This window comes from Equus asinus, chromosome 20, assembly GCF_041296235.1.
Source record: "Equus asinus isolate D_3611 breed Donkey chromosome 20, EquAss-T2T_v2, whole genome shotgun sequence".
In the NCBI taxonomy this organism is placed as follows: Eukaryota; Metazoa; Chordata; class Mammalia; order Perissodactyla; family Equidae; genus Equus; species Equus asinus.
The window spans coordinates 54,630,812-54,652,714 of NC_091809.1; the positions used below are offsets into that span (position 1 = coordinate 54,630,812).

At 36.7% G+C, this 21,903-nt stretch overlaps 1 protein-coding gene across 2 annotated transcripts in view; it reads right to left on the minus strand.

Moving 5' to 3' along the window:
* DDX10 (DEAD-box helicase 10) overlaps positions 1 to 21,903 on the minus strand; it is a 277,654-nt gene that overhangs the window by 230,809 nt on the left and 24,942 nt on the right. For both annotated transcript variants that reach the window (XR_011495704.1, XM_014844397.3), the window contains exons 9-12: positions 18,719 to 18,803; positions 6,467 to 6,568; positions 5,225 to 5,312; positions 2,087 to 2,175 (exon numbers count right to left, since the gene is read on the minus strand). Coding sequence is in view for 1 of the 2 variants with exons in the window: in XM_014844397.3 (XP_014699883.1) it covers positions 2,087 to 2,175; positions 5,225 to 5,312; positions 6,467 to 6,568; positions 18,719 to 18,803 (364 nt within the window). In the remaining variant the exon portion in view is untranslated. The remainder of the gene's footprint in view (positions 1 to 2,086; positions 2,176 to 5,224; positions 5,313 to 6,466; positions 6,569 to 18,718; positions 18,804 to 21,903) is intronic.

Consider the following 21,903-nt stretch of genomic DNA (forward strand, 5'->3'; position numbering starts at 1 on the left):
TAACATTAATAAAAAATTTTTAAAAAAATTTAAAAAAAAGGAGTTTTAAACCAGAGACCAAAAAAAGAGAAAAGATTTTCTCCTTCTAAAATCAAGATTCACTTTATGATCAGGTCCTTCCCAGCTTCTAAATTCCCACTGAGGGACTGGAAATAAACTCTTAAAGCAAGGCCTGCTATAATCAGCAGCTCACATTACAACACAGACCACTGCCTTTTTCCTATAAGAAGACATAACTCATAAAAACTGAGAGTTATAGTGGTAAAAGGCAGATTCAGAAATAGGACTGTTGAGGTTGGAACCCACTAGTTGTGTGATCAAAGGACATTATTTAACTTTCCTATAGCTCAGTTCTCTCATTTGGAAATGGCATGATAAGAGTACTTACATCATAGGGTTGTTGTAAGAATAAACTCAGTTCATAGATGCAACGCACTTAAAATAGTGTCTGGCACACAGGCAGCCACTACTGAGCACTTGTCATTATTACTGTTATGGGGGCTCAAGGTTAGTACCACAAACTCGTATCTCTCAATGTATAATAATTACATTTACATGTGTTTCTCAGCTACTAAACCTGGAGCTCCTTTAAGGTAGGAGTACATACTGTACATCTATAATTTCAACATTTAGCACAATGAACTGCATATTAGGTTTTCAAAACATGTTTCTTTAGTAAAATAATTTTTAAAACCTTTATTATACCCTACATACATAGCACTGCCTTAAGTATCAAAGCCTTCTAAAGGAAATTACACATCCAAACATCCACAAATTAACTGAAAACACTAAATCAAACCGTACCGATAACTTAGGCTCAGAACTTAACTTTTTGCCTTCCTAAGTATCACGAATAAAAAGCAAATGTCTTCAACTGTAAATAGATGAGATTTATTGGCATCTGCAGCAACAAAATGTCTCCTAAATAGGGTTCTGCAGTGTTAAAGAACCATGCCTCTCCTGTTTGCTAATATCTCAGCTAAGTCCATCAGAAAACCAGGATAGACCTTCCTCATGGAGCACAAAAGTCAGCTAATAATCTAAACTATGAATTGTATTCAGAAATGGTAAAATTAGTATGTGGTACATAAACAGTAAGCAAACAAAAACATGTTATTCATGGCATGTAGTTTTCTATCCATTACCTAAACAGAAAGTCAGTGGCCTTACTCTGTTATCTAACAATTTAAAATGTTACAACTGACAAATTACCTGTTATACTAAATTTGCAATCTAACACGAAGAAGAGAAAACAGCAGCACACTCAGATACAGGTTTGTATTAGACTCATTTTAAAGGTGAAGGCACTCAAATTCCTGCAGAGCAGGCCAAATATACAGACCTTGCCTTGAAAGTATATTATTTCATCACAGACTGGGAAATTTCATGCTGACATTCAAAGTCTGACTGACCTCAAGGGGGCGTCTATAGGATTTTGTCAATGCTTCTCCCACAGGTAGGACCCCACTGAAAAACGGACACTCCTCTTTTCTAGCTAAAAAGATTAGGAAAAAAATCCTGCAAATACTAAGGCAAAACAAGTCTAATTAAGAGTTCCAATTTCATATAAGACTAACCTCAGTTACTAACCAGGGACATTTTGCCAGGGGAACTGTTGAGTATGTGTACGAAACACCAAGACACAAAGAATATTCAGGCAATAAGTAGCATGGGAAACCAACGTAAAATAAGGTAAGGATGACAAAGAGACTTGCATTCAAAACATAAAAAGAACTGTCTGTGGTAGTCCAGGCCAGCATTTCAGAGAACAAGAGGATCACAGACATTTAAGATTTCAAAGAATGCTTATCAACTGCTCTCCATCTCCTTTAAGACCAAACTACAGGAAACTACCAGTGTGACTTCAAGGAATTTCTACTTACAAGTAAGAAACTTCTTCCTGACAAGAACAGAACACTCAACTAGTTTTCTACAGTTTACAGCATTTTTTTCTCTGAAGATTTTTAACCGATTCTCTTAAGGTAAGGCAGATTGGTTTAAACTAGGACTCTCAGAAAACCAGGTTTCAAACAAATTCCCTCTAATTTTGAAGATTCACAATTAAAACTACAATATGAATACTTACAGGGCATATTCAGGTATAGGTAACTTGCTCACATCAAATATTTCTTTATCCTTCATCAGATATACTGAACGTATGTAGGAGACAAAACACTGTAAAAATAGGAGGTTTAAATGTATGACATAATAGTTAGAAATGGAAAATGAATTTAAACCAAGGTAAAAGAAAGTTAACTGAAGGGATAAATTCAACAGTAGTGAAAAAACTCAAAAATAGTTGAGCATATCTCTATTCTGCAAAAACAGAAAACCTGCCTTTTTAGAACTGTAATATTAGAAAAGACTTTAAATTTGATTTCATCAAGCCAACTCACAGAATATCACCTTCTCAAAAAGCTATTTTAGGACTCAGTATCATTCAGCCACAATATGGTATATGAGAAAAAACACAGACTTTGGAATTAAACAGATGATAATCCAAACTCCATATCTTACTAGTTGAGCAAACTTCTTGTTTCTCTGTCAGTTTCCTCATCTATCAAACAGACAACAGCACCTTCTACTTAGAGTGTTATGAGAATTAAATGAGAAAGCGCACGTAGACTATCTGGGAATATCTTCTGGAATACAATAAATACTAGCTTTCGTAATTATTATTATTGTAGCAGTCAAAAAGTTCTCCAACAAAATAAAATTTTATTGTATTTAAATTAAGCTTAATAAAATCATGGCAGGTAAAAAAGTATTCCTAAAGCTTCTTCTTTTCTATTACAATTTCAAGTAACTCATCATCCTTACAATTTCAAGTAATTTGTCATCATCAACTTGTGACAGTTTCTTCTGTGTTAAAAAAACAAAAAACTATCTTTATGCCAAGAGCCATACAGAAAGTAAACATGATCCTGATCCTTTGTCAGTCTGTAAAATAAGCAGGCAACAAAGATGAAACACATCTAAACAAGCTTTTTATTTTAAAATTAAATTTTGTAAAGTATATTTAATTCCCATTTCTATATTTTCTAAATGTCACATTTTCTCTAACTTTAATCCATTCTTCAAACCATTTACATTAATCTTCAAATGATTTTCCCTGTCTCCATAGGCATAAAAAACAATGAATGGTTCCAGTTCAAGGATAATTTTTTCCTCTACAATCGTCCACAAGAAATCACCCCAGTTGCTTATCATTTTTGTTCTATCCACATTATAATCAAAAGCTAGAAAATCACTTCTTTGAAACTAGATAGGTTGCTGCTGCTAGCAACACAGTTAGCCATTCTGTTAAACCATGCGTGACACCCAATAAATCACATCATTTATTTCAATGTGCTATTCTATAATCTTTGTTCTCGAAGGCTCATTTGTTATATGCACAAACCAGTGCAACGACATCCTTCCAATGTTTCATATTTCCCAATTCATAATTGAATGACCTCCGAGGTATGCAGAAAGTCACAACATAACGGAATTCTTGTATATTATTTAAAATGTGCATATTATTTCCAAAGTCTCTAAAATAAAAATTTAATTCCTAGCTTAAAGTATGTCTGCTAGACAACACACACACACAATGTCTGCATGCCCAAAAATTTTAAGGAAAAAAAACTGTTTAAAGGCCCTTTTCATTAAATTTCAGATGAAACGAGCTTGTAGAAATCCAACTTTGCATAGTTCATTATTTGGTTTTCTTATATTTTAGAATTAATTTCTCATGATGTATCATGGAAGTTCTCAAGACAGTCAGACCTAGATTTGAATCTCAGGTCTGCCACTTTAACAGTTATGTGACCCTGCACAATTTTTATTTTCCTCAAGCTATCATTTACTCATCTATAAAACTGAATCACCTACCTCATAGGTTGTTGGAAAGATTAAATAACACAATGCATATCAAACTGTCATGTAATAAAGTCATGTCATAGCTAAGTGCCCAACACATAGTAAGCATTCAAATTTCATCATTAATGTTTTTTTATTACAGTGATAATTTGATAAAATAAGTTAATTTAAAAAAATGTAAGATCTGCTCTTTAAAAAAAGCTTCTTTGGGGGCCAGCCTGGTGGCGTAGCAGTTAAGTCCACACCCTCTGCTTGCATGGCCCAGGCTTCACCAGTTCAAATCCAGGCACAGACCTATGCACTGCTTATCAAGCCATGCTATGGAGGGCATCCCACATGTAAAATGGAGGAAGATGGGCACAGATGTTAGCTCAGTGCTAATCTTCCTCAGCAAAAAGAGGAGGACTGGCAGCGGATGTTAGCTCGGGGCAAGTCTTCCACAAAGAAAAAAAGCTTCTTTGCTAAGAATATCCAATTTCAAAACCATAACATAACTTGACTGTTTTTCTGCTCAGGCTCCTCTATCTACTTAAGAGGCCCTTTCTATATCTCTTCTTCATTTTCTGCCTCCCACTTCATCTATCTGCTAAAATAGAATCCACTCTCTGAATCCCTACTCTTTAACTTATTGCTGATGTGTTATGGAAGATGCAGATGTAGATATTGTATGCAGATCTCGTAATTACAACATAAGTTAAAGAGTGGTGAAAGGGAAGAGATTTATAACAGTGACTCAAATATTTGTCAATTCAACAATTGGATAGCTCTAAAGACAATGAGAAATAATTTCAAACCTTCCTTTTCTAAAGAATCTACTGCTGGACACTCTAAGAAACAAAAAATAAGTTTAACTAAAAGCGACACTTTCTTGTCTATTTGCTAATAAAGATGATTTCTAAATCCAGAAAAGTAATTTGGGAACATTAAGTCTTATTTATAGATTAAAAATTCATCCCTAAAGACAATTTAACAAAAATGCTATGCTTTCTAGAAATTTAACCTAATATAAGAAGATATTAATCTTATAATCAGGAAAGTACACTCAGGGATTACAATAAGTTTATTGACGAAATTAAAACTTCTAACTTGTTCAAGTATACTAGAAACAGATCACTGTGCACTTAATCATCTTTAAGAGGATTTTCTATATGTCTGTCAAGATTATGGAGAAGAGACATTTTTCCCAGGTTACTTTAAGAAATATATCATTTAAAAGTTAAAGAATAAGGTAACCCTTAACTGCAAATTACACTACTTGAATATCTGAAGCATAACCATGCAACCCAGAAGTAGCAGAAAATGATGAAATTTACCATTATATGGCTCCATTCCAATGAAGATATTCAATTCAAAAATCACTTACCCTTTGAGCTCTTTCTTTTAAATCCTGATCTTGAGCTAAAAACGATTCCAATTTTTTCTGGACGTCTATAAGTTTTTCTGGATTGATTCTTTGTAACAAAAAGATAAATGTTAAACTGAGATATCTCAATTTTAGAAACTGAAATTAATACACATCATTTTCCTCAGTATTTTTAAATCTATAACATTATTTCTCAACTATGAGCCAGATCAGACTGAAATTACACCAGAAACAAATTTGACTCTTGAGCCTTATGAATAATACAAGAAAAAGAAATGAAAGATCAGACATCTTCTCTAAACATCCCATATGAGTAAAAGATACTACAGTTAAGAAGTAACCAATGCTAATGTGGTGTTAAGTCTATAAAGTTAGAAAAATAGCCTTTCATGGGAGACGGATCATCAATGATATGGAATGAATGAAATCTAATGTCATTTTTTTAAGTATTTCCATTTTCAGTCAAATATCATAAAACAAATTTCAAATAATAAACAAGTGGCCAAGGGATATAAATATTGTCTTCCTCATCTGGAAGTTAGGCAAATTTAACACGATTGCTACTTAGCTCTGTCCAAGTAGGCTACAGGAAAGAATGAAATTCTTACAAGACTGTAGGTTTCTCAAAAGAAACTCCACTTGTTCCCCTGATTTTAGACTAAAACACTTTGTTCCCTCAAAGCTGGAGTGGTAATAAGTGGTGGTAGAGGAAACGGTTTTTACTTTTTTTTTCTTTTAATTATAGAGAATTTCAAAACACACAAAAGAAGAAAAATTTTACTCAGCCTCAACAATTATCAACTCACAGCTCTTGTTTCATCTAAACCCTTACCCACTCCCCGCCTCCATCTAATCACCCTCCAAAGTATTTTCCTCCAAATAAAGCCAGAGTGTTTCAAGGGCCCCAGTAAAAATGAGACAGATCAATTCTGTGGACGCTCAATCTAAATATCTTCAATGACAGGAGAGCACAATACTCTGAAATGGACAGACAACCCTAAAAATAATTTCATCGAAGAGATTTAACCCTTTCAATCAATGCTTCCTCAAGCTAAGAAGTTCTCTTTTTCATCTTACTTTCTCCACTAACAGTCTTCTGAAAAGTTATAAGCAAATTTTAAAAAGTCACAAACCAGACAGCAGAATAGGTTAGAGGGAGGAGAGAATTAGGTATACACAGTTAAGCATAATAATTTCATGCTTTCATTTTCCTAACACATCAAGACACCAAGTAGTTCTTACTTGATCTCCTTCACAGGCACTTTCTTCTGGAGAAGCTGCTGCACCATCCCTTTTTCTTCTGAGGGAAGCAAAATTAATAAAGCTTCACCATCCTCTTTATACCTAGACAAAAATCAAACAAAATCTCTTCCACATCAATGCAACCTGCTTTTCACTTTTTAACAGTCTGATGAACACAGAAGCAAGTTCACCTAATTAGTAAATATTAGGAATACCCCTTTTTTTTTTTTAACTTCTGTGACAACAGAACATTGGGGCTTTGAATATGTTTTTCAGTTTTTCATCACTAGCTATAATTCCTAGTGACTTTGAGGCTATGCCACAAAAGAAGGGTTAGATCCTAAGAAACTAATCAATTAAAAAGAATTTCTTAAATGGCTCTCCACCTATAGGATAGCAAGGAGAATTTCTCATTCAAGCCATTAGAATGTTATAATAAAATCAGTCATTTAATAAACATGGCACCCAATACATTAAGGAAATCAAATCAGAATAACACTGTTCAGAGGCATCAGTTCTATAATATGAAATATAAATTATGAAATGGATCTCTGCTCAGGTGAAAAACCTGCCTCCAATTCATGTACCTCTCTTCCCTCACCTAGTAAAATTTTATTTCATGCTGCAACATCAGGAATTTCTACTTAAGCAGGCCACAAGGCACCCATCGTTACTTAAGCTTCATGTGCTACCTGCATACAGATTTCCCTGATACCTCAGTGTCAGCTATTACATGCAAGCAGTAAGACATAATGGAATTGGGTATTTGTGGAAATATTTTGAAGACAAAACAGAAAGTAATCCCAAAGCCCTCTCCTCAGGGTTCATGCTATAAAATATGAGAGGCAAATTTTTATAGTTAAGCAAATAAACTATTCACTGAGAAACTTTGTGCCAGGCATAAACTGTGAGGAACACAAAGAAAAAGAAGATGAATATCCCTCTCTTCAGTGATCTACAATCTAGTTGACTAGAAAAGACAAATACATACAAAAGCAAGAGATTCAAGAGAACATCCCCAAAATAGTATATTAGTGTCAAAGGCCAATGACGGGCAATAAATGCCATGAACTCACAAGTGAAGAGACCACTCAGGGTTAGCTAGAGAAAAAGAGAAACACGTCACAGCAGACGGAATTTGAAAAGGGCCTTGAAAATGGACAGAAAGGAAAAAGCAAAGGTATTCCAAAGGGGGCAAAGGACATGAACAAAGGAGTGGAAACCAGAAAATGCAAAGCAAATTTAGGGAGCAAACTAAAGATAGGAGAAACTCAACCTCAGGCAGGGTACACGAGTGGACAGCAAGAGATTACTAGAAAGGTACTTTAGAGTCTGGCTTGGGAGGATCTTGGATGCCTCTGTATAGAGAGATCGAATGCTACTGCACATTAGTAGAATTTTATTATTGAACACTGGAGGGGAAAACTAACTTTATTGACTTATCATACTGTACTATAAAGACTGAAGGAGCAATTTCTACCTCACATGTTGATTTCAAAACTCCACTCCTACACATAAGGTGAAACTCCAGTGTAATACCTTCACAGAAGTGTATATACATATGTGTGTGTATATATATTTGTGTATAGTGACACATAGAAACATATGAAACAAAAATACCAAAATGTTGAAAGTTCTCTTTAAGTTAATTCACAAATGTAAAAAATGTTAAGGGGCCACTATACACCAGGCACTGAAACAGAGTGATAAGACAGATATAGTTCTGGCTGTCACAGAGCTTACAGACTATTAGTGACAGACATTAAAACCAATAACAATACAGTGGTATGAGTGTCACAGTAGACATACAGGAAGCCACAAGAACACATAAGGGAGAGCTCTAAGAATGTAGTCTACGAGTCAAGAAAACTGCCCCAAGGAAGTGACATCTAAGACCTGAGACCTAAAGAAAAATTAGGAATTAGTCAAACATTAGGGGAGAGTCAAGTTTTCCAGAGGGAAAAGACAGCAGGCATTTGCGAGAGTCCACTGGGTAGTTTTGTCTTCTTAATGCTTATTTGCTTCTTCTAGGTTTTCTAAACGCACATGTATTAAACATGGAGAAAAGAACACAGCTGAGCATGCATTTACCCCTTTTACTAAGAATCTGTTTCGTAAGTGAAAAGCTAGTACCAAATACCTTCCTCATTGTATTTTAATACAGACTACTATGACTCAAATGTTTTGTCTTCATTTACTATAAAGAAATACGAATGTAAAGCATTCCCCCCAAGCAGTGTTGGACTAAACCATGTGTGAAGGCAAAAATTATTAGCATATGAAGCATGAGGCAATATCCTGAGCAGGCAAGACATCTGAGAGACACCACAACTTCTGAAGTTCCAAGACCTCACCAAGGACAGGTGAGGGGTCAAAGAGTATAGAGATCAGTTAATACTGACCTCTATACAATGCGCTTACCAAAATTCCCTCAAGGCAGCCAGACTCTTGAGGTGAAGTCAGTTACCTTCAAAAGTTAAAAGGCCAACTTCCTGTGTCCAAAAAGGAACAATTAGGAAGGAGGGAGATCAGCGGATTGAAGGATAAGCAACCATTTTAACCTTCTATATCCACATTCAGAGATGGAGAGATGAAACACATAGGCCCCCAAGTCTGCTTAGCCTAGAACTGTGGCAAAGGGGTAAAGAGAAATCTCTAGGATATCAAAAAAGCCATCCACTGAAGATCTCTGATTTTCAGACTGACTCAGAAGCAGGAATAAGAAGTCTAATCATCCATATCACTCTTATATACCCATTCATGCACCCACGAAGAATCTGGAAAAATGAGTCAAGATTAAAGTCCCAAAGGGGCCATATCCAAACCTTTTAAAACTATAGCTAACAAGGGCCAGCCTGGTGGCATAGTGGTTAAGTTCACACATTCCGCTTCGGCAGCCCAGGGTTCTTGGGTTCAGATCCCAGGCACAGACCTACGCGTTGCTCATCAAGCCATGCTGTGGCAGCATCTCACATAAAAAGTAGACAGAGATTGGCGATTAGCTCAGGGACAATCTTCCTCACCAAAAAAAGAAAAACAACAACAACAAACTACAGCTAACAGAATGTATACATAAAAGACTACAGAAGGTTAAGACAGACTGCAACACTGAAATTTAGAAGATTCCCAAAAGAAAATGAAAAAAAAAGTCCAAAGTTGAATCTCACAAGAGAAGCATCTATTAAAAGGATCATCAGTGGTCATTTTACCTATTTCACATCATATACATCTTTTCCCAGAAACAAGGTAAAGCACAAATTATCTTCCACATACCAATACCCAAAAATTTCCAGTAAGCTTTTATTTCAAAAATAAAAGTACTTTAAAAAAAAAAGTATAAGCACATTTCACTTTTTTCTTTTAATGCTTATAAGAACTGTCTGTTTACCCATGAGCTAGCTTTTAAATTTCAAAAGCAATATCCAAGGCCCGAGGCTAAGTAAATGTATAAAGAGAAATAAATGTTCTTCATGAGATCTGCATTTGAAAACTCCATATATTTTGACAGATTATTTTAAGAGACATTCCAGGCACCATATAGAAAGCTCTGCATTTGAAAAACAAAAATCTCATTGTTACCATCACTATTAATACCATCTTACATTTATATAGCTCTTTAGAATTTATGAAGAGCTCCATTTGACATTAATTTGTCAATTTAAAAGCAAGCAACCAACAGAGGAAGCAAATAAAAAGTTCCTGAAACACCAAGAAGTTGGGAAAAAAACAAACAAAACAAAAAATCAGCTGATCACTACATATCAGAGACTTTAAACTTCCAATTCATTGCTTTTTTCAACTCTACCAGAATTCCTTCCAGAAAGAAGGATCCTCAATAGACTGATTACGATTATCTGGTATCAGAAAGTTTGTCTCTATATCCTACAGCTCACTAGTATTTCTAGCTAAAATAGGAGAGCCACACCATTGGGTTTTGGTTCCCAGTGGTAATTTTTCAATTGAAATAATCTTAAAACAAACTATGGCCAGAGGAAGGGAAAAAAGCCTTGCCATTCTGGCAGTAGTCTGCCTTTACCCAAGAACCATTAATCTTCAACTATTCCAATTCAGATTCCAACACAAACTCCATTTTAGTTAAGTCTTTAAATGTCCCCTAAACTTTGCTCATTCATACCTCCAATTATTGCTGTAGCATGATCTGGCAGTGTTCACAATGCCTAGCGACCCTCAGTTCTCCCAGCCTGGTTCTCCAGGTTACCAATCAGGTTATCAAAGAATATACTTAGAAGAATTCTATCTTTGTAATTTAAAATACACATATAAACATACATGAAAAAATTTTTCTAGGTAATGGGATTTAGGTTGTTTAACTGTTATGCCATTGTCTAGAATTTGTATAGTGAATAAGCATTACTTTTGTAATAAAACACAAGTATTAAAAAACAAGTAAAAAGCTTTATATGCTTTTAAAATCTACATCCTTTGTATCAACTCTTAATTCATTTAACATACATCCTAGTGCTACCAATAGCAGTGTATTTTCTTATCTCGACCATTAAATTTGAGAACATGTATGAATTTGCCTTTCGTACTTAACAAACATCATTTGTACCTAAAAGCTGGTTACTAAATACCAAGGAATATTAAGGAATGCAAACAAACCACTAGAAGTTGCATTAGCAGATAAAACACTAGATTTGGAGTCAAAAGAATTGATTAAGTCCCAGTTTTACTATTCATTAGCTTTATAACCTTGGATAATGAGTCACTTTTATCACTATACATTGCATTTTCTTATTTATAAACCATAGAGTTTGAATGAGACAATCCTAGGTCCCTTTAGGACCTAAAACTCTTCACCCGTGACTAAAACTAGTCATCATTCACAATACAAGTATGATCAAGAAGTGGAGAAATGGACAGTCGGTCACACTCTGCTATTTGACAGCCCTTCAACTTCTCTTTTCCCCTCCCTGTATCTCCTATTCTCCCTATGCTTTATAGCCTTACCTGTGGCAACCATCCCCAAAAGTTACTGTCACTGGGACAACAGCGTAGTCAGCCAGGCAGATGCAGACAGCCAGCCACAGGAATCCAACTGTTGGACTTCACAGAGTCCAACTGTTCTGTTCCTTTTGCACAACGTGGTACAGAGAAGAGCTTATTCCAGGAAAAAGGGTCTCTCTGATCCACAAAATATCTAAAGACGCTACACTAAACTTAAAAAAGAAAAAGACAGACTGGGAAATATTCTAGGAAAAATAAAGTCATCTGCAGCCTAAGATCTTGGAAATACAAACAGGTATACCACAACAGGCTCAACAGTCTGGCAAATGAAGTTCACCGTAAAATATTGGAAAGAAACCAGCAGCTAACATGTATAACATGAAGAACCTCTAGAAAACTGATTAAGAACAAGGATTTACGCATTTACAGGGCAAGGATAAAAATCAAACTCTATCAACTCTGTCCCCAGAAAAACTAAAAAAAAAAAAAAAAAAAAAAAAAAAGACTAAGCTTTAACAGATTAAGAACAAAAAGAAAACCCATATAAAAGTGGTACTTACACTACCTAAAATTATACTTTCAGGAAACTGAGTTAGATATGATGAACTCCATTTTACAGGAGAAGAAACTGAGGCTTAGAGTGGTTAAGAACTGGTCCAAGAGTACACAGCCATCAGATAACAAAGCCAAAACCAAGCCTAAGTTTTCTTGACTTTTAAGAACAACGTTTAATCAAGTAAGGGATATCTGTCTCTCATAGTCCAAAGAAAGAAGGAAAAATGCACATATTTTTAGTTTATCTTCACAACCAGCAAATTTAAATAAAGTTATCAAACTTCTTTCTCCAAGTACCTGGCTTTCATGCATCCTGGAGCCCTGCATGGGAGCAGCAGCCACTAGACTTCATTAAATGAAACAGATGGTTTTAGGCACATTGGCAAGAACATGAGTTGTAGAGTCAGAAAGACCAGAGTAAAAATCCCAGCCCTGGTACTCCGAGTGATCTTAGACATATCTTACCTCACAATCTCTGAGAAAGAGTTCCCTAGTAAGAAGACTTCTTTCATAAGTCTGTTATAAAGGCTAAATGACTTCACTCATTTATTTACTCAACAGATATTGAGTGTTAGGAAGCAAATGGCTAAGCCACAATCCATTCATTCCCCCTGGGTGTGCAAGGGAAGGGGGTAAAGGCTCCCCGGCCAAAAAAAAAAAACAATGCAGTCAAATCTCCCTGTAAACATACTAGTGACAGACCTCCTGGGGAAGAAATATGGTAGATTTGCTAGCATTAGAGTCCTCCTCTACGAGATGCTATTAATAGGATGTACCAGGTTTGTTCAGTCTGTGGATTCAAGGAGTAGGTCCCTGCAGTCAACCTAGCACCTGAGTATACCAATGGCCCATCTGCGTAAGTGGTAAGTTGCACATATTGCTTAGAGACTCTGAGGTTAATCTAGGCCAGAGCACACCCTGAGGTAGCAAGAATGGACCTGTCGAGCTGTGAAGCAGACCTCTTCCTGCTTCATCTATACCTTGTGATTACCTTTATCCTTGAAATTATCAGTAAAGCTTGATATTAGATATAGTAGGCAGCTTCTAAAAGGGCTCCCAATAACCTGGGTCTCTGGTATTCACACCCCTCGAGTCTTCCCCACACTGAATAAGGCTGATTTGTGTAACCACTAGGATACTACAGATAAGATAGAGTGTGACTTCCGAGTCTAGGACATAAAAGACATTGCAGCTTCCATCTTACTCCCTGTTCCCCTCTCATTTGCTCTGATTAAGCCAGCTGCCATGTTGTAAGAAGCTCTGTGAAGAGGAGGACCATGTGGGAAGGAACTGAGAGGCACCTCTGACCAACAGCCAGCGAGGAAATGAATCCTGGCAACAAACAGGTGAGTGAGCTTGGAAAGTTATCCTCCCAGTTGAGCCTTAAGTACCATGTGACACCTTGACTGCAGAATAGACCAAGAGCCAGAGGACCCAGCTGAGCTACACCTGGATTCCTGACCCACAGAAACCATGAGATTAATGGCTCTTGCTTTAAGCCACTAACTTGTGGGGTAATTTGTTACACAGTAATAGATAATTAATGTTAGGTATTCATGAGTCTGATTTGAGAAACTAATTGTGTTATTTCAAATGTCTGCTCTGTCAGGCCCTGTTCTAAGCATTTGGGGTACATCAATAAAGAAGTAGAGAAACATCCTTGCCTTTTCAGAGCTTATACTCTAGTGAGGAGAAAGAGAAAACAACAAATATAATAAGTAAATGTTCTAGTATTTGAAGGTGCTAAGTGTTATAGAAAAAAGAAAATACAGAGCAAGGTAAGGAAGAGTGGTTGGGGAATGTAAGAAAGATAGCCATGCAGATACTTGAGGAAAAAGCATTCCAGCAGAAGAAACATAACATAAAGGCCCTAAGGCAAAAAAAAATCTCTGGCATGTAGGAGAAACAGATAAACCAGGGTGGAGCAGAGGGAACAAGTAGAGAATAATAAGAAATAGGGTTGGAGGGGGGTTGAATAGTATAAACCCAGTAGGTCATTGGCTTTCACTATGAGTGAAATGGGAAGCCATCAAAGGAGTGACATGATCCGACTTGTGTTTTAGAAGGATCACTCTGCCTGCCATGCTGAGAACAGATAGCAGGAGAGCCAAGGGAAATACAAGTGCCTGGAAAAACAAGTGCCTGGGAAATACGAGACTCTCAAGAAATATCAGTCCCCTTATCTACCTCTATAGCTACACAGGTCTTACTCTTACCCCAGTTCAACGCTTTTCAATGCAAAATAAAGGATTGGTTTTGCCCTTTTTTTAAAGTTTTAAATTCCAGATACCAATAGACAAAGGCAGAAGGCCATGTAAGGAGGCACCAGCCCCTATCTAGGAGGAGTGGACTGAAGATGGGATCTTAAGTCTAAGCTAAAGAAATGAAAAAAGTAAGAATTTTCACTAGCAAAAATTACTATCTTATAAAGATACAGTAAATTAATGCTCATGGAAATTGTTTTTTCACTTTAATTTATAAACCAACTAAGCACACTATAAAAAAATTCTCATTATCTATTCCATAAAGTACCAGTATTTCCCACAAATCATGAACTCTTCACAAGTTAGCATATTAGAAATTTTAATTACTTTCCATCTTCATATTTGCTGATGATCTCAACTGCTGCTACTGAGTGTGCAAAGCAAAGAACCAGCCTTTGCTGTCCCCTAGTGGAATCACATTTTGCTACCCAAATCACTCATACAAAATCTAAAATCCACAAAACACAGCTAGTCAAATAAGACTCAGGTGGAATACTGCTGAACTCATTCTGTTACCACTACGCTGGAAAACAAAACTGTGTGTATATATATGTGTATATAACTCCCATCATATACATACACACACATATATACCCACCTCTTACATATGAACTTCCATCTTTTATATACACACTCCCAACTGTTTATATATAAACTCCCATCTTCCCCTCACAGACCTTCCCTCCCCAATTAAAAGCATTTAAAAAACTAGGAGTATCTGATGTGTATCTACTTTCTATTGCTAAATCTTTTCTTTTCAACTGGGCAATTTTATAAGAAATGGTAGAGTTTGGTTTTGTAAGTACCAAAAACTGCAAGCCCTAAAGATGATCACTTTTAAGCGGTAGAATGTTATCAGAGGATACAGATTTATGAACTATAGTCATATCCCTTGCCTTGATTGTCTCTAAAGGAGGTCATTTTGTTAAAAGGGGTGTGAACAGTTAAGGAAAACAAAAGAAAATTTTTAAAATTAGTAATTCTCTCTCTTCAAAGACAAACAGTTTTGATGTTGTTCTACCTCCTCTTCACCTCCACTATCAAGACCATTTTAATGTTTACCATGGCATGTTCAAGCACACAAGATTTTTAACAACTTCTCTGGGTACCCAGAACCCTGAAATATTTCCCGTTTGTGGACTTTTTCCTGATGCAAAGATGTCCAATAATCTTCACACAGGAAGAATAATTTTTAAATACCGCTAAACGTATTCTATAAAAGAATCAGTTTGCCCTATCGACGTCAAGACCAATAGCAAATCTAAAAAGCCTGTATGTCCCTGGTCCAATATGCTAGTGAGAGACCAGTGTGCATAAGCATGGGTATATGTGCAAATTCATACACACCACGCATTTACTGAGGAGAACGAAACAGTGGAGAAACATTCATTCCACCAATGACTTCTTTGGCTATCTCACTATGAAAGATAACCTGAACACATATCCAACACATCAAAGACCTGATGCACCATGCACCTACTTTTCAAATAGAAAACAAGGCTGCTTTCTACCCAGGTCTCATGTACTTAGATCTCATGTGAAATCAAAATGCTACCATTCTAAAGGCAAGTTTGTCTGAATGCACAACATCATACAAAGAACCCAGTTCTAACTCTCTATTGCTTGTTCAAATTATATAGTTTATTGCAATAAAGACTTACTTGTGAACCCCCAGTACATAAATCCTATTTTAAAATAGTCTCATTTTTCACTATTATATTATTCTCTCCCTTCATGCTGGTCAAAAGAAATACAGTTAATTTAAGTGCGTACACTTTGATTACAGCACATGATCAACAGCCCACAGGGTAAAACTGAATCAATCAAAAAATATAAACATTCAAACATTTTGTGAAAATCAGTAAACAAGCAGAAAGAGCTCTACTTCTTGTTAGGCTGTACAAAGACATGAAAAACTTTCACTTCAGCTGAAACAAACAACAAAATTCACCAGATAAAACAAAAAAATTATTTAAAGCCATCTGAGAACTGTGAATACAAAGACACTTAAAAGAACTAAACACCAAAGGGACTTCCTAGATAAGCCAAGGATAGAGGACACTTTCATACTTGGAGCTACTTGCTGAAAGAGACGCAGGGCAGTTGGCAGAGCAAGCCAGCTGGAAAATGACAGGCTTGTATGGATGAGGATTTAAGTGTTGGGTCTAAAACTCCTGCCACCCCTGGGAAATCAAACAAAAGTTGGTGGTCCAGTGAACTAACAGTTGGTGTCTCTTCCATCATTAAGCATCAATATGTCACTGACATCCACATTATAATCATCCAGTTTTGATAAGAAAATGTAAATCCAAAGAAAGAGTCCATCTGTGGCTAATCATAACCCTATTGTGATTATTTAGGTTGTTTCCAATTCTTAACCATTACAAGTATCAGTAAGATGAACATCTTTACTGAAACTTTATCCATCTTTTTCTTTCCTTTTTTGTCGGGAGCCGTGTTACCAACGCCTATACAGCCGTCTGACAGGGTCCGAGCTAAAAAGGGCCGAGGGGCGCAGGGATGCCCCTCGGTGAAGAATGGCTGGCCGACACCCCTGATATTTTCTGAAATGTATGCATGCTTTCTATCAAGGTTATGACTATACTTGTTTCTGCTTTATATAGTTTAACTTAGCTTTTCAGCCTGATGCCTTACTAGTAAAATGATATTTTCTCCGGGCAGCGTGCTCAAGGGACAAATAGTCCTACCCCCAGAAAGACAAAGGAATGCTTTCACCCCCTAAGGGGCATGGGAATGTAAAGATTTTAACTGCCCGCTGAGAAAGAACGCACGGAGCGTGTGGCCTTGCTGGTCGGAGCTTTCCCACCAGCCTGTCTTTGGCCTTGAGACGCTTGCAGAGAGAAGGAAGCCTGTGACCTTGCTAGTCAGCAGCTTTCCCACCAGCCCGTGTCTCTTTGCGGGAGGAGATGGTCCAGGTACTTGTCCTTGACGGTGTCTGTTCCCACAGAGGATGGTGGATTCTGGAGCCAGGTGGCCGGAGAGTGGGCAGGGAATGAGCGTTTTGGTTTTGTGTAGAGATAATAAATAGCAGTTAATTGCTGAAAAGATGATCATCAACCTTATGCTCTATAGAATGGAATGCTAATAAAAATTCTTGTGCTCGCTTTGTACTTCCTTATCTCTCTGAGAATATTTGTAGAGCTATTTCTGTACTAATCCTGAAAAATAGAAAAATGACACTTGTGCACAGTAAAGACAGACTTGATTGCACCGACTCAAGTCTCACATCTCTTCCTTCACTGCGCCGACTCTGTCCCTCCCTCAGGAACCTGGACTTGGCTGGAGCAAGACTCCGGCACTTTTTTTCCCTTTTTTAAAAGGTTGGCACCTGAGCTAACATCTGTTGCCAATCTTTTTCTTTCTTCTTTTTCTCCCCAAAGACCCCCAGTACATAGTTGCATATTCTAGTTGTAGGTTCTTCTGGTTGTGCTATGTGGGACACCACCTGAGCATGGCCTGATGAGCAGCGCCATGTCCGTGCCCAGGATCCAAAGTGGCGAAACCCCAGGCCACCGAAGCAGAGCGTGCAAACTTGACCACACAGCCATGGGGCTGACCCCTCTCTATTTTCTTAAGATCAATTTCTGGACATGGAATTACTGAGGCAAAAGTAAGAACTCCAAGGCTTTCAAGAGTATTACCAAATGCTATCCAGAAAGATGCTAACCATTTACCGTTCTGCCAGCCAGCACACATCTCCCAACTTCACTGCAACCTCAACAGCAATGACACAGCACGTTATCCTTTTCATCCAAACACCTTTCTATGTCATTTACTCCCAAATGATTATGACTCTGCTCTATTCTTTTCCAGATAGCTTCCACACAGCTCATTAGCAAATATAGGGTGCTTTTATTGGGGGAGGAAGCGGGGACACATAAAAGGGAGTACTTGAGAGTGGCCTCCAGCAATGCCTCTAATTCTCGCACTAGAAAAAAAGGGAAAGAGAAATCTATGACTCAAAACCACCTTGCCACCTCTGAATAAAGTCTATACCACAGAAGGTAAGAGAATAGATCCAGCTAGAGGAGTCAAACAGCCTTGGTTCAAATCCTGGCTCTGTGGATCTTTCAACAAGTTGTTTAACTGCTCAAAGACTCAATTTTCTCAACTGAAAACAGGAATTAAATAAGAGTCCTACACCTCACTGAGGAGTCAGCTGGATTCAGTGAGATGATGCTTGATGAGCAGTTCTATTGAAAAGCTTAATAAACAAAGAAAGTTAGAAGAAAAAACCTAAAAATTTTCGTGCATTTTTATCAGCACTAATCACCAAGTCTTGGCTACATGACTTAGAACAGCTGATCAGTTGCTCTCAATCTACACCACAGAAACACTAAACCAGCACTCACCTGAACTCCTCCATTTGTTTGTCTGCAGTTCAGGAAGCATACTTTTTTATTTAGACAGCAACAAAAGCAAAGATACGGGCCAACACACCTACCTGGCAGTTCTACCTGCTCTGTGAATGTACGTGTTGGCATCTTCTGGACAATCAAACTGAAGAACCCAATTCACAGCAGGGAAATCTGTACAGGAGAATGTTAAGTTAGAAAAGCAGTTTCAAGATCTGCCCTGCTGCACTATCTTTACTTTACAATATTGTTTGCCATGACTTTCCATCACATCAAACTGATAGATATCATCTGCGAACTCTATTAAAAACAAAACTGCATGAACCAAGAGATAATAAACACTTCTCTTCTTTGACAAGGTGAACTAAAATTATTAAGTGTTTGAATGTGCAGATTTCCTATTAGACACAGAAGAGACAGATTGTTTTGCGGTAAACAAATAATGAAATACTCTGATATTTAATCACCTAAAAGAACCACCTTTCATAGGCTCCTAGTGAACTATAAAACTGGTTTCTAAATTTAAATGAAGGTTTACTTTTCCTGTTATTCCTATCTCCATTCAAATTAATGATGTCTTTCTAAAATCCCTCTCCCCATTTCCTAGCAATAATTACTCCATATATATTTCTGGCTACAGAAGTTTCCATTCATTTCCAGAGATCCTGCTCTCAACTCCTTAAGAGAACTACCTTTGGTCATTTACAAATCTTGCTGAGAGGACTTCAGATAAATTTCTTCAGAGAAAAGGGCTGAGCACCAAAAAAAAAAAAGGGAAAGGTATTTGGAGATATTAATACCTATGACTACCTATGAGCATCGAAACTTTCACTAAGTCATACAAGCTATTCAAAAGAGTTGAATCCATTTAAATGGGGAAGAAGAAACAAGAAAAACAGAACAGATATTTAGGAACAATTCTCTCTTTTGGGACTTTAAGTAACCAGGACCTCAGAAGACAAGGGCATGTTTCAGGGCTGTAAACAGGAAGATGGGCTGAAAGCAGCACTAGACTCTCAGGTCCCCTCCTTTACCTGTACATTTGGGTCCCTGGAAGAACACCAAAAATCTTATACTGGAGAAAGGCTTCAGATCAAGACACCAGCTAGAGTGGAAGACAGTGGCACCAGAGCCAAAGTGAAAAGAGGAGCCCTGAGTGAAAGTCTGAAGGCTGACTGGGAGGCCCCTGTGCCTACTTCCTTGTGAGGCTTCCAGAAAGCCAGCAGCAAGCTTAATCCCTTTGCTCAAGAGATTCAAGTATTCTTCTCTGGAGAGACTGAATGTTGAAAAAAAACAGTCTGACACTTTGGATCCTCCACAAAATGATCAACTCTGTCCAAATCCCCTCACAATGAAGACCATTAGTCAACAAGCTTCACCCATGTACAAGTCACTTAAAATAAGCTTTTTGCTGCTTCAGTGTTAAATATAAAAAGACATCTAATTGCAGACCATTGGGAAGTCACAAAAATGAAAGACCAAAGAGTAAAAATGGGACTCAACAAAAACAGAAACAGTGTGAAGAGAACTTGAAAACTTTAATGTCTTCAAAGAGATAACAGTGCATCCAAACAAGAATAAGAGGCTATGAAAAAGGAACTCTTAGCACTTAAAGTAAATTGTAATAAGTGAGTTGAAATATAAAAATCAAGAAATCCCCCATGAAGAATATGAAAAAGAGAAGGAGATGGACAATAGAAGAAAAAGGAACATTAGAGGATTAAAGAGGTCAAATATTCTTCCAGAAAGAGAAAATAGGAAAGGGGAAAATGTTTCTTTAAAAAGTATGAAAAAGGAAACTAAGTACACGAATTACCTCAGCTGAAAACAATAATTACATAGTCAAAATAACGTAAGTAATGAATTTTAGAAAACCAGACATGCCAATGTGCTGGAAATGAGAAAAATCAGAACTGGGAACAGAGAAAACTAGGCAAATTTTAACTCTATTAAGTCAAAGAAAAACACAAAACAAAGTACAAGGAAGGAGACAACTTAGTATACTACTTCCTCAGCAATTATATAGTCAAAACAATGTAAATACTAAATGCTGATTTTACCAAGTCACGATATAACTATATATAGAAAAAAATGGGGGTAGCAGAAGAGGAATGACAGAGAGGTAACAAAAGGAAATCTCTGAATAATTTCTAAACTTGATAAATTAAGAAGTGGCAGTATATGAATATTACTAAGAAATATGAAATCAAGTATACCATAAGAAGAAATAACAGCTTTAAGTAGTTGCCTCTGCAGAGTGAGAAGGGGTAGAACAGGGCCTGCTATGTCTCATAACTCTGTTTTACCTATGTGCACATAACATTCATTTAAAAATAAAATAATTGAGAAAATAAAATAAAGTTTTTAAAAAATACTGGCGTAGGGGCCAGCCCCATGCCATAGTAGTTAAGTTCACGCGCTCCACTTCAGCAGCCCAGGGTTTGCTGGTTCAGATCCCAGGCATGGACCTACACACCACTTGTCAAGTCATGCTATGGCAGGCATCCCACATATAAATTAGAGGAAGACTGGCTCTAAGCTAACATATGTGCCTATCTTCCTCAGCAAAAAAAGGAGGACTCGCAGCAGACGTTAGCTCAGGGCTAATATGCCTCAAAAAAAAAAAAATACTGGTGCATTCTAAAGAAATTCTCAGATATTTACATAAGAATAGAGCTTCAGGATATTCAATATTCATTGTACATTTCTGAAATAAAAAGACTGAAACAACGTTAATGTCCATCATTCCAGGAATGGATAAATAAATTCATTCTATGAGATACTCTATGTAAATACAATGGCTCATTATACCTCAACATCTTAAGACTAGAAATGCAAGTCATAGACTAGCATGTATAGTATCATTTACGTAAACTTTTTAAACACTCAAGATAATACTATATATTATCTTATCTAGTTTAAAATAAACTAGAACAGAGGTCTTAACATTTTTTTGTGCCATAGGTGAAGCCCATGAACCCCTTTCTCAGAATGTTTTTAAATGCATACAACGGGATTACAAAAGAAAATTATAATAAAATGAAATATAAATATTTTTATTGAATTTCTCATACAGTAATATATATGCTTAGTTCCTAACATATTAAATAAAATGACCTAGTTGTGGGTCTAATAACCATTATAATATCAAAATAGTACCGAGCATAAACAATATTCCAAGATAGCTGCAAAAACTGTAATGTAATATAAAAACACCTATAATTTCAACTGGTGACAAAGTCATAGACACTATAATACCACACAGTCCACTGCT